The 13,234-nt window shown below is 43.3% G+C and overlaps 1 protein-coding gene across 11 annotated transcripts in view; it reads left to right on the forward strand.

Moving 5' to 3' along the window:
* Window positions 1–9,348: 9,348 nt before the first annotated feature.
* Window positions 9,349–13,234, forward strand: part of FMR1 (fragile X messenger ribonucleoprotein 1) — a 38,404-nt gene continuing 34,518 nt past the window's right edge. For all 11 annotated transcript variants that reach the window (XM_004587764.3, XM_004587765.2, XM_058658211.1 and 8 more), the window contains exon 1: window positions 9,349–9,666. In XM_004587764.3, the coding sequence (XP_004587821.1) occupies window positions 9,616–9,666 (51 nt within the window). In that variant the 5' untranslated portion in view covers window positions 9,349–9,615. The remainder of the gene's footprint in view (window positions 9,667–13,234) is intronic.

Consider the following 13,234-nt stretch of genomic DNA (forward strand, 5'->3'; position numbering starts at 1 on the left):
TCACCATATATGAAAGTCAACTCAGAATGGATCAAATAACTTAATATCTGATAAAATAAAAGAAGAAAACATAGAGGAAATACTTTGAGACATTTCAGACTCAACAAAAGCACATACAAAAAAGAAAACAACAGAAATGCATTGTAACAAACTCAAATTTCTGTAGAACAAAGGCAGTGACCAATAGCATGAAGAGACATCTGAAAGAATGGGAGAAAATATTTTCAAGATACCTGTCTAAAAAAGGATAAATATCTAGAATATAAATCCAACAAGAAAATAAAAACAAAAAGAGTAATCCAGTTATGAAATGAGCAAAGAAACAGAATAGACAGCTACTAGTTGAAGAAATACAAATGGTCAATAAATACGTAAAAAACATGTACCATCACTCGCTATCAGGAAAATGCAAATCAAAACGACAACTAGATATCACTACACTCCTGTCAGAATAGCTACTACCTAAAAGATTGAAAGCAACGAAAATAACTGAGAAGAAAAAACAGGAACTCTTATACATTGCTGGTGTGAATATAATTTAGTGCTGATACTATGGAAAACAAAATGGACCTATCTTAAGAACAAACAAACAACAATAACCAAAAAAGACTAGAAATGAACTGCCATGGGCCCCAGCAATTCTGCTATTGCGCATATACCTAAAAACAAGAAATCATGTTTCAAAGAGATACGTGCTGCACCACATTCTTCACAACATTCTTCACAAAAGTTAAGATACAGTATCAGCCAAGATACCCATCATCACATGAATGTCTAAAGAAACAGTGTTACATACAGAACCCAGCACCTTGCAAGTGCCAAGATCCCATATAGGTGAAAGTTCATATCCCGTCAGCCCCTGCTTCCCATTCAGCTCCCTGCCTGTGGCCTGGGAAAGCAGTCGACCCAAGGCCTTGGGACCCTCTACCCACATGGGAGACCAAGAAAAAAACTTCTGGCTCCTGGCTTCAGATCAGCTCAACTCCTACTGTTGCGACCATTTGGTGAGTGAGCCAGTGGATGGAAAATCTTTGTCTCTGTTTCTCCTTCTCCCTGTAAATGATCTGCCTTTTCAATAAAAACAATTTCTTTTAAAAAAGTGTTACATACACACAAGAGATTACTATTCACGTATAAAAAGAATGAAATTCAATCATTTGTATCTAAATGGATGCTGTTGTAGCACAGCATAGTAAGTGCAATAAGCCAGACGGGGCAGGCATTGTGACATAACTTATTAGAGTCCTGCCTACAATGCCAGAATCCCATATGAGCAAAATTTTGAGTCCTGGTTGTTCTACCCCACCTACCAACATGGAAGCTCTAGATAGAATTCTGGCATCTATACGGTCCAGCCCTGGCCATTGTGGCTATTTGGGGCGTGAATCTGGAGATGGAAGATTGATTCTCTTTTCTTCCCCAAATCTGAACTCCTGCTCTCTGTAACGTATTCAAATATATAAATCTCTTTAAAGAAGAGAGAGAGAGAAAGAATTCAGGCACATTAAGATAAACATCATATGTTCTCCCTCATGCAGGAGTGCTTTCTCCTTTACGGGTAGGAAGCAAGAGGTAGTTTGAATGATCAAACCAGACCAAAGTAACAGAATACTATTGTTACCCAGTACAGCAGGGAGACTTCTCTTCAAAATAACGTAGTATATATGTAGACCAGAACAAATAGGCTTTACGCTGTCAATAAAAAGGAATACCAAAGTAAGTGAATGCTGTTTATCTGATCAGGGTATATCATATATGTGTATGGAAATGTCACAACATAGAACATAAATGTTATTGCGAAAATAACAAAGAATTTTTTTAAAACTACTTAAGAGAAAATATAGGCAAACTTGTGTCTGGTGATAAGAGTTTTGGGTAAAAGGGAACTGGATGGGAAGTAGAGCAGCCAGGACATGAACTGGTACCCATATGGGATGCTGACACTTGGAGGTGGAGGCTTAGCCATTTAACCCATTGAACTGCCCCCACCCCCACCCCTTTACACAACTCTTAGAATGGCCAAAATTCAAAACATTGAGTACATCAAAGTCAGGTAGATATGTAACATCAGAAAGCCTCATTCATCGCCAGTTTGGAAGAATTTTCAGAGCTTACTCAACAAGCCAAACATAGTTTTACTATGCAATGCATCAGTCATGCCCTATGGAGTTTATTCTTTTTTTTTAAGATTTATTTATTTTTATTGTAAAGTCAGATATAAAGAGAGGAGGAGAGACAGAAAGATCCTCCATTGATTCACTCTCCAAGTGGCCGCAACGGCCGGAGCTGCATCAATCTGAAGCCAGGAGCCAGGAGCCAGGAGCTTCTTCTGGGTTTCCCATGTGGGTACAGGGTCCCAAGGCTCAGAAATGTCCTCAACTGTCTTCCCAGGCCACAAGCAGGGAACTGTATGAGAAGTGGGGCCAGCAGGATTAGAACCGACGCCCATATGGGATCCCAGGCACGCAAGGCAAGGACTCTAGCCACTAGGCTATTGCGCCAGGCCCACCATGGTGCTTATTCTAATGAGTTAATAATTTAGCCAATGGGGCTGATGCAATGATTTAACTGGCTAATCCTCTACCTGCAAGTGCCAGCATCACATATGGTAACGGTTCATGTCCCAGGTGCTTCAGTTCCCATCAGCTCCTTGCTTATGGTGTGGGAGAACACTGTAGGATAGCCCAAAAGCTTTGGATGCTACACCCATACAGGAACTTCTTCCACATCATATGACTTCAGATCAGCTCAGCTCTGGCCATTTGGGGAGTGAATCAGAAGACAGAAGATGTCTTCTCTCTTTCTGTCTCTCCTTCTCATTGTAAATCTGCCTTTCCAATAAAAATAAATAAATCTTTTTTAAAAAATTGGGTCCACACTAAAGCCTCAAAAACAAAGTTTACAGTAGTTTTATTTATAAATGAAGGAAAAGTTGGAAATAACTAAGATGTTCTTCAGTGGGTGAATGGATAAACAAAGTATGGCAGATTTTTCACAGTAAAAGTAGAGAAGCTGGGCCCAGCGCGATAGCGTAGTGGTTAAGGTCCTCACCTTGAATGCACAGGGATCCCATATGGGCACCGGTTCTAATCCCAGCAGCCCTACTTCCCATCCAGCTCCCTGCCTATGGTCTGAAAAAGCAGTCGAGGATGGCCCAAAGCCTTAGGACCCTGCACCCACGTGGGAGACCTGGAAGATGTTCCTGGCTCCTGGCTTCAGACTGGCTCAGTTCCAGCTGTTGCGGCCGCTGGGGGAGTGAACCATCAGACAGAAGATCTTCCTCTCTGTATATCTGTCTTTCCAATGCAAATAAATAAATCTTTAAAAAAAGTAGAGAAGTTAACAAGTTATGGAAAAGACACAGCAGAACCATGAGTGCTTTCTTCCAAGTGTTTCTTCTAATGTATAAGAATGCTACAAAGTAAATGACATGCTGGAAAAGGGAAAACTATACAATCAGTGGTCACCAATGTTGGGAAGAAAGCAGATGAATAAGTGGAGGACAAGAAATTTCTAGGAGAGTGTAGCTATTCTGTATGACACTGTAGTGATGGATAATATGCACTTGGCAAAACACATGGCATTGCACAACACAGTGAACCTTAATGAAAACTACAGGTTGGTTAACATTAATCATCAATTGTAGTAAATATGCTATATTCAGCAAATATGCTGAATGTGTGATTTCAAATTTTGTTAACCAAAATGAACTTATTATTTTAAAAGACTTATTTGACTAGAACCAATAATTTAAGCAGTTGCTTAACCTGGTTAGGTCACAATACTGACAGAAAGCATATTTGTATTCCATCTTCCCATAAGAAGCTTGAAGGGAAAACTGGGTGGAGGAGTACATGTAGGAACCTTGTATGATCTATCCAGTTTTATGTAAATCAAAAACTGTTCTAAAAATAAAGACCAAATTCTGTTTTTCCCAGTATCAAACTCAAACGAGAGGTCAAGGGAAGGTGAGATTGTCAGAGTCATGAAAGAAGTGAGACTTAAGCTGGGTTCTGAGGGGTACATAAAGATTTCTCCAACTGGAAAAAGTGGGAGACTGTTCAGTTGGAATTGAGGCCTGAAAAAGACTAAGAGGGTTCAAATTGTGAGGAAAAAGGAAATAACAGAAAAAATCAATGCAAAGACAATTGGCAGCAATTTGACAAACTAGGCACCAAAGCCAGTGAAGAAGTGTTAAGATTCTTTCCAATATCAGATATCAGAGGTGGGAGCAGACTTGACCTTCATGTATGCCCACTCACTCATTCATTCATTCATTCAGTATTTAGTAAATATCTACTATGTTCCAGACATTGTGGCGGGCACTGAGGATAGACAGTGCATAAAATTAGTGGGAATATTTCTTTTCACTGAACTTACGCTCTAAAAGTGGGGGATGAAGGGACCTGGTATTTTCAAAAGAGAACAAAACAACTATTATGACTAGAAAGATGGAGGAAGAGCGAATGGTCACATAGACAAGATATCAGAAGGCAGTTTGTGTAGGACACTGGGGCCGTAATACATCACTCTGCCCTTCACTTTCAAGATTCAGGCAGCCCCTGGAGGAGTCTGAGCGGCAAGTGGACTCAGTTATACCTGAAAAGGGTCAGTCTGTCTTCTGTGTCGAGATGTAACAGAGATGACAAAAGTGGCTGCCAGAATATCAGTGAAGAAATTATTGCCATAATCCAAGTAAGAGAATGGAGGTTGGAACCAGGCCTTCAGCAGTGCAAGTGGTGACAGATTCTGAACTCTGAATGGATTAGATGTTTTAGAGAAAGAGAGGGACAGTATGATTCATTTTAGGCCTGAGAAACTAATTTGAAGGTGGAGGTTGCCAGTAACAGAGGGAGAACATGCAAGAGTATGCTAGTGAGCTTGGCTGAGCCCAGTTTCTATATTCAGCTGAGCTACCTTTATTTATTATTCCATGACACAGCTCCGTAAGCCCCAGGATTTCATTTTCCCCCTCCCCAATTCCCTGCCCCTCCACTGATTTCACCCATATAATTACAATAGTATAGTCCTTCATAATCAGTCATAAGCCCATCATTCTGCTATTTAAGTGTATCCTCACATTGTAGGCATGGACAGTGGCAGAGCCCAGCATCCTATCGTCGAGATACAATCAAGTTTCATTGCAAGCCCATCTTTGACTTGTAAGTAGAGATGCACATTGCATTTTACCTCCGCATCTGGTTGTGATTGTCTCTACTACATAATTATTATACATCCTCTCACATGAAAAGCTATAAAACAAAATCAACAAGAGAGAAAAACCAAAAAATTATAACATGAAGTTAAATAACATGCTACTGAATGACCAATGTATCGCTGAAGAAATGAAAAAGAAAATCAAAAACCTTCCTGAAGCAAATGATGCTACTATCTTACCTAAGAGTCAGTAAGGAAATTAGTAAGGAAAACAATTTTTTTGAATGAATGAAAATAAAAAAAAATAACAAATCCCCTGAGATGTCAAAAAAACAGTATTGAAAGAGCTATTGATCTTGAATCATGAAGGTTGCCTTATGTCTAAGAGAACATGACATTTGCCCTTTTGGGATTGATTTGTTTTCACTGAGCACAATGGTCTCCAGTTGGGACCATTTGGTAACAAACAGTAACATTTCATTATTTTCAATGGCTGAGTAGTATTCCATGAAGTATATGTAACACAGTTTCTTCATCCACTCCTCTTTTGAGTATCTGGGTTGTCTCCATGTCTTTGCCATTGTAGACTGCTGCTGTGAATAGAGTTACAGATCCATTTTTTATATGAAGACTTCATTTCCTTTGATGTATTCCCAGAAGTGGGTTAGCAGAGTCATATGGCAGATCAAGTTTAAGTTCTCTTAGCACTCTCCATACTGACTTCCATAGAGGTTGTAATAGCCTACTCTCCCAGCAGCAGTGAAGGAGGGTGTCTTTCGCCCCACATCCACTTGAGCAGGGGTTACCAGAGTTCTGCATGTAGGCCAACCTCACTGGAGTTAAGTGGAACCTCAATGTGGTTTTCATTTGTATCTCCCTTACAGCTAGGGAGCCTGAGCATTTTTTCATGTGTCTATTCAGCTAAGCTAACTTGAAAGGGGGTTTGAAAACCAAAGCTCAGAGTGGGAATGATTACAAGTCAGGTGGGCAAGAGTGCATCACAGCATGTGCAAGTAGTGAGGATAAGTACTTATTCATTCATTCAAAATGTCTTCAAATCAACCGATTTTAATATCACAAAGACATCAAGAGAAACAACATAACTTCTTTCCCTAGAAGAAATTAATATCCCAATGAAGCAAACAGAAACATAATTAAATAATTATAGTACATTAAGCATCATAGACATACTCAACATCTGATTCCCTTCTATGTGTTGAGCAGTGTGGTGAGAATGGATGAGTTATGCACTACAGAGCACAAAATGGGGAGCAGGTGTTTTAGCCTAGCAGTTAGAATCCTACTTCTGACAACGGAATATTTGGGCTTGATTTTCAGCTCGTTCCTGAGTCCAGCTTCTGACTAATGCACATGCTGGGGACAGCAGTGATGGTTCCTGCTATCCATATAGGGCAGTCTGGATTGAGTTATTTGCTCTGAATTTTGGTCTTGACCTGGGTCCAGATGTTTTCAGCATTTTCAGCATACACACATTCCATACTAGAGTACCTGGGTTTGAATCCTGGGTCTGCTCCCAATTTAGCTTCCTATTTATTAATGAAGACCCTGGGAGACAGCATGTATTAGATAAAGTAATTGGGCCTCTGCCACCCATATGAGAGAACCAGACTGAGTTCCTGCCTCCTGGATTTTGCATGACCCAGCCCCAGCCATTTTGGGAATTTGGAAGTATGAATTAGAAGATGAGAGATCACTGTCTCTCTCTCTCTGCCTCTCAAATGCAATCAATCGATCAGTCAATCAATCAATCAATCAATATTAAGAGCACACAATAAATTCTTGCAAAAGTTAATGAAGTTATTCAAAGGGATTTCACCACAGTATGATATCATGGAATCAGCAATAACCTAAGATAGCTACTCATTATAGATATGTATCAGGAAAACCTATGGAAATATTCAGTAAAAGTAAGAAAAAAATGTTTATGTACACATAGCAATGTGGATGCAATTCAAAAACCTCCTATCAAGTGAAAACAGTTGGGGATGGAGATTTACACTTCAATATCACCTCTGTAAGTACAAAGGCATACACAAAACATTACCTCTTTTAAATTGTCAAGCATCTGTATAAAATCCATTCCAGTTTTTATCTAGAATAATGTGATTTGGTTGAGGAATATGAAGAAAAGTAACTTAAGGAACATAATAGCCGTGCCACCACCCCATATGGGTACTGATTCTACTCCTGGCTACTGCATTTTCCATCCAACTCCCTGCTTGTGGCCTGGGAGAGCAGTGGAAAATAGCTTGGGCCCCTGCACCCACATGGGAGACCCAGAAGAAGCTCCTGGCTCCTGGCTTCGGATCTGCTCAGCTGCGGCCACTGCAGCCATTTGGGGAATAAACCAGGAGTTGCAGCATCTCCCTCTCTGCCTTTCCCATTCTCTGTCTCTCCCTTCTGTAAATCTGCCTTTCAAACTAATAATGACAAGAGTAAGCAGTAAGTACCTAAGATTCCGCCTTAAAAAAAATATAGAAAAGTAAAAATAGAAGTAAGTTTGTTTTTGTAGAAATTGATGACCACAATGTGCTAACAGAAGAGCAAAGTTAACTCATTGCACCTGAGGCAAAATAGACACCTAATAGGAATCCAGCTGATAATGCGAGGGGGCAACTCAGAGACGTTAAGGTATGAAAGGCTGTCATAGGTTCAGGAAACAGAACCAGGTTGAGTGTGGCTTGTAAAAAACTAATCTATTTGAAAAGCCTCGGTGAACCGCGTGTTTTAATGTGGGGACAGAATAATCTTTCTGATCCATGTGTCCTTTTTACCTTGTTGGAGCTAAACATAATGTCCTGTCCTCATCCACAGGGTGAAATTCTCTTTCAGAGAGGACGGTTACTTGGAATCTCACGAGAACTCCAAAGACCCCAGGCCAGTGAGCTTCTCGTGTTTAGTACGGCCACGACGGTCATGGCCCTTGCTCTGCTGCATTACAGCTGCGGTTCTGCACGTAACAATGTTGCTGTTCTGGCTGCAGTGTGGCGTGAAGGCAGTGTGAGGCCTAAAGACGTCTCATTCTGGGGTACCTGCCTGGGGAGGTTCATCCCACCTCCACCAGCTCAGCGCTAATTCTCACCTGTCACATTGCAGCTGCAACCACTTCCCTGTCGCGATTCACCCCTGCTGCATCAGACTGGGTCACGTTCCAGAACCACAGGCGTGCGGCTCTTCTTAGCCCTATCACAGCTATAGGTCCAGCTTTGCTTTCCTGAAATCCACTCCTCTAGGCTCTAGGTTCTAAGTTCAAAGCTGTCAGTCTTTTTTTTTTTTCTTTTGCTCATCAGTATTTCATTAGCAGATAGAAGTGCCTGGTGCATGGGAGATACCCAATAAACTTATTAGCTGGCTACCAGTACTCCAACAAAAGCAAAACAGCAGGAAGGATGGATGCACACGCAGTAGAGGGGCGGGGATGGGTTTGCATTAGTCCTAACAGAGAGGGCCAGGGGAAGAGGTACAAAGGTGTACTGGCGCCTGTGGAAAGGAAGCGAAAGTGCCCACACACGCGGCCTGCACTGGACGGTGGGCATACAGAAGCAGGAATGAACTGTAAGGGAATTAAAGACTCTTTAGCACATGCTTTTTTCACGTACACCAAATAAAATATGAAAGCTAACTGAGGAAGGGCCCATGTTTCCACAGGTCCTGACAAGCCACATTACCCGCCAAGGGCACAGCAGTGTTTGCCTTCTGCTGCTATGGGTGGCTGGAGGGAGGTGTATGACCGCTGCTCCCACTGTTACAAGTTCACAGACGTTTCCAATCTAATCTGTCACCTTTATTCTCCCCGTGTTGCACCTCCAGCTCAATGGGACGCAGAGGTACTTCACAAAAACCAGACCAATCCTCTTGCTCCAATCATAGCCAGGCCAAACTGTGGTAAGTACCTGCAGTCTATCCCTACGGGCGGCTCTGTCCCACGCCTTCCGACTTGCCTCTACAATAATGGGGACCCAGGCCTACGCCAGCCGACGCGACACCGCACAACCTGTCACCGCCCTTCGCGCCTTGCAGCCCTCTGCCGAGCTCGCGCACGCCCAAGCCCGCGCACCCCGGACCCGGCATTCTGGCTGGTTCCCAGCAGTGCGCATGTGCGCGCTCCGCGGCCCTCAAGGAAGGAGAGGGCGGGGTCGAGGGGGCCAGCCCGCGGGGGGAGGGGCGGCGTCGCTCACGTGACTCAGTTTCACTGTTTACACGCGGGGCCGAGCTCGGAGCCTCAGTCAGGCGCTAGGCTCCGTTTCGGTTTCACTTCCGGTGAGGGGCCGCCTGCGAGCGGGCGGCGAGCCGACGGCGAGCGCGGGCGGCGGCGGTGACGGCGGCGCTGCTGCCGAGGGGCGTGCGGCAGCGCGGCGGCGGCGGCGGCTGGGCCTGGAGCGCCCGCAGCCCGGCTCTTGGGGGCGGGCTCCCGGCGCGAGCAGAGCTGACGAGAAGATGGAGGAGCTGGTGGTGGAAGTGCGGGGCTCCAATGGCGCTTTCTACAAGGTACTTGCTTCTAGGGCAGGGCCCATCTTCCTTCTGCCTTCCCTCCCTTTTCTTCTTGGCGTCGGCTGAAGGCAGGCCTGGGGCCCTGTTCCCGAGCGCCGCGCCCGGGGCCGGTGCGCGCTCGGCGGGATGTTGTTTGGGAGGGAAGAGCAAACCTGGGCCTGTAGGAAGCCCCGCTCCATCTCCACCCTGAAGCTCACGGGAATGAGAAGAGAGCTAGGCGAAATGGGGGGGTTTTTAGGGACAAGACCCGCCAGGGAGAGATGGGGATGGGGCCAGGGCAGTCGGCAGGTGTGCGATCCTGGCGGGAAGGGCCAGCATGGGCGTCAAGTGACGGCGATGGCTTATTCCTGCTTTCCTAAATACCCTCTCCGTGCGATCCGGGCCTGTCCTATAGGTACTTGTGGAGGCTCAAGTGTCGCTTCAGCCTGGCCGCCCCCTGCCTCGCACAAGAGCATTTAAGGTCTCCTTTGGCTGCTTTCCAGTCCAGCATGGGGACTTGGGAGAGCTCCTCTGTTCTGGACAGCTAAGGGGTGCGGGGAAAGACTGCGAAGTGCTAGCCAGCAGCAGATCACAATGGCAACTGATGTGCAGTGGCCTCTCTTTGTGGATTTCATGGCAGATTTTACACTGGAAAGTTTCAGGAAAACCCTCACATATCCGAGCAACAATGCATGAAAGAAGTTGGGCGATGGCAATCTTCTTGGCCGCCCTTTGTAGAAATGGAAATTAATTCCTGAATGCACATGCCTCAGTGTCTATGAAGATCAGCACTTGTGCTACTGAGGTTTTCTTGTGTAAGTCTCCAGAGACTCGAATAGATGCCATAGAACTTCGAGAAATTAACCGAGAGCATCGGATGATTACTGAGGCATTTTTGAAAAGTTTGGGTTTGCAGATATTGTGTGTGCTGCAGAACTTCACCATGTTTTCTTTGATTGTGTAATGCTGCAGAGCTTCTTGAAATGTTCGGTGGACATTCATGGGTGTGCTGGCTTTGTAAGTTACATCATTGCAGCTCAGCTATCTTGCATTTTCAGAAAGAAGAGGAAAACTTTCTCCCTCTATTTGTAGTGCGTTTATTAGGATGCACTTGTTGTAGATGCAATCATGTGTTAAGTTCTTTCCTCTTCCATGTCTGTCGCTTCTATGAATATCCTATCGCCAGTCGAAAGCGCACACGTCAGGAAGCATGCAAAAGGGTATGCTTTGACCAGTTTGGAGGGAAACTTTGGATTACAATATGTAAGTGAGTAATATGTGTAAACTTTTCAGTGCATTTAGCAAAAAGAAATCTCTTCCTGTACAAAGAAGCAAAAGGTGGTATCTAAGTCTCTTCCTGTACAAAGAAGCAAAAGGCAGTATCTATGTTCTTCGTCTCACTGATAGATAACCGTTCCAGCTGACAATGCACTCAGTATTTTTGGTTGCGTTTATTTCAGCGATCCATACTTTTTGCTTGTTAGTTTGCGTAGAATCATTCTGGACCCTAGATTGGTAGTCTTGGACATTACATTTGTGATTTTAAGTCATACTGCATATATGCCTTTACATGCCTATATATGTATGTTATATACTATATGGTAGTGAGTGATCAGTCCCGTAATCTGCAACATCAGCCTAGATTCATTGTGACTCTTTAACTCTCTTTTTGTGAAATTTGCTTGCCATAGCGGTGAGGACTGCAGCCTGGTCGTGAAAGTTGTCTTGGCTCCTGCAATTTTTGTTTGTAAACTGTCTGGAACATAAGAAATATCCTCTGCCTTTGTCAATGACCTGCACTTTCTGGGTTTCATTTTTTAAGAATTACTAAATTTGAAGATGAACAAAAAAGAATGGGCTATCCTTTCGTTCCTTGGGGAAAATTATGGAGGGGAATTTTTTGTTATGATTGTTTAAGGCTGATTTTTAAGAAAGCTCAAATGGTCTAAATTGATGAAAAAGTGGTTTTGCTAAGTAATAAATGAATCTTTAAGTGACTTCTAATATTGCCTTGGGTCGCAAAGCAAAAATTAATTGAATTGCTTATCTTCTGGGATGGGCAGGAAGGACAGGCACTAAAGACTAAAAAAAGGAACACCTTTGGAGAAGTGTTCACTTTGGAAGGAAGAGTGGGAACCTTGCTCGCTAAGTTGACAGAAAACTAGATGCAGCTTTAGGGTGATTTCATTCAGGCTTTCTTGTGCCTGACAGAACCACCATCTTCCGAAAGGCAGTCCTCTGATGCCCTTGGCCATGTTTGCAATAGAAACCATGGATAGAGTATATCCTGACAACTATTTGATTCTCTCTAAAACACAGCTCAAGCTCAAGATTCAGAAAGAATGGAGCCATTAAGTCTAAACCCCAAGATGCAACTTCTGTCCTCTCTTTTTCCCCTTTGGTGTTTATTCTTCACAACTTAAAAATTGGGTCTGATCTTCTCCAGAGCCCGTACTTTGATGCTAAAGTATGTTTCTCTGAGTTAGAAGAAGTTGGCCTTGCGTACCACTTAGAGAGCCTATGGGTTCAGAAAAACGCCTTATAAACTCTTTACAGAGCATTTCCTAAAGGAATAGTGTTTCTTCTAGGGGCATCTGCCCCAAATAACCTAGTTGTCTTTGGACTAGGAGTTCTGATGTGCTGGGAATGGTAATGAACCGACTCCATTGGAGATACAGGATGCACATCATTCCAGTAGAAGTGCCACAGTGGTGTGTCCTAGGGTCCCTGGGTATTAGAATTGTTGAAGTTTGATGTTAGGAGACAGTTTGTCCTTTGATGATTATCTTGGTAGCTGGCAGCTAAATACAATAAAATATACAATCAACGGGATTTTTAAAAATGAAGACATTGGTTACTAACAACCAGCCAAAAATTACTGTTTTACTACATGTAATCTTGCATAAAGTTTCCAAGTTTAAAAACTTCCATAAAATGAAAATTAACTGTACTGACGTATTTCTCTAGAGATAACTTTGCTTGTAGATGTGATTTTGTGCTCCTGGCGCTTCAAGGAAGTGAGTTATTGAGGTCAACCGCGTTCCCCCTCGCCCGGTTTACATACCCTGTTCAGTGTTTATTTTCTTTATGGATGCAGTGCTTGTCCACATGATTAGGGTCATATTTACAAGGATGTGTGTCAGTGTGTCAGGCTCTGGCACCTCACATGCAGTAACTTCTGGAATGCTCCCCCACAAGTGCGAGGTGCTGTTGTCGTTTTGCGTTTTGGGTGAGGCTGTAGAGGGACAGAAAGGTATCTGAATACCAAGTAAGAGAAGGTAGAGTTAGAAAACATTGCTCCTGCTAGCAATACGTGTGTTGCATTTGGAGCTTACAAACTGAAGTACTTAAGATTAAGTGCATACACAGGAGAAAAACTATTGACTTATTCAGTACTGTTTTATTTATAGCTGTGGTGCCTTTTGGTCAAATGAACCAGAAAGAATTGTATTTTTCCCCAGGATTTGTGGAAAAACCTACTGGTAATGTAGTAGTTGTGTTCCTTGGTGGTCAGGGGTTTATGTTGAAAGCTCACAGTAACCAACCTTATCACCAGTGGCTGGCTTTTAGGCTGCTGATTACTAAG

This window comes from Ochotona princeps, chromosome X, assembly GCF_030435755.1.
Source record: "Ochotona princeps isolate mOchPri1 chromosome X, mOchPri1.hap1, whole genome shotgun sequence".
NCBI lineage: Eukaryota > Metazoa > Chordata > Mammalia > Lagomorpha > Ochotonidae > Ochotona > Ochotona princeps.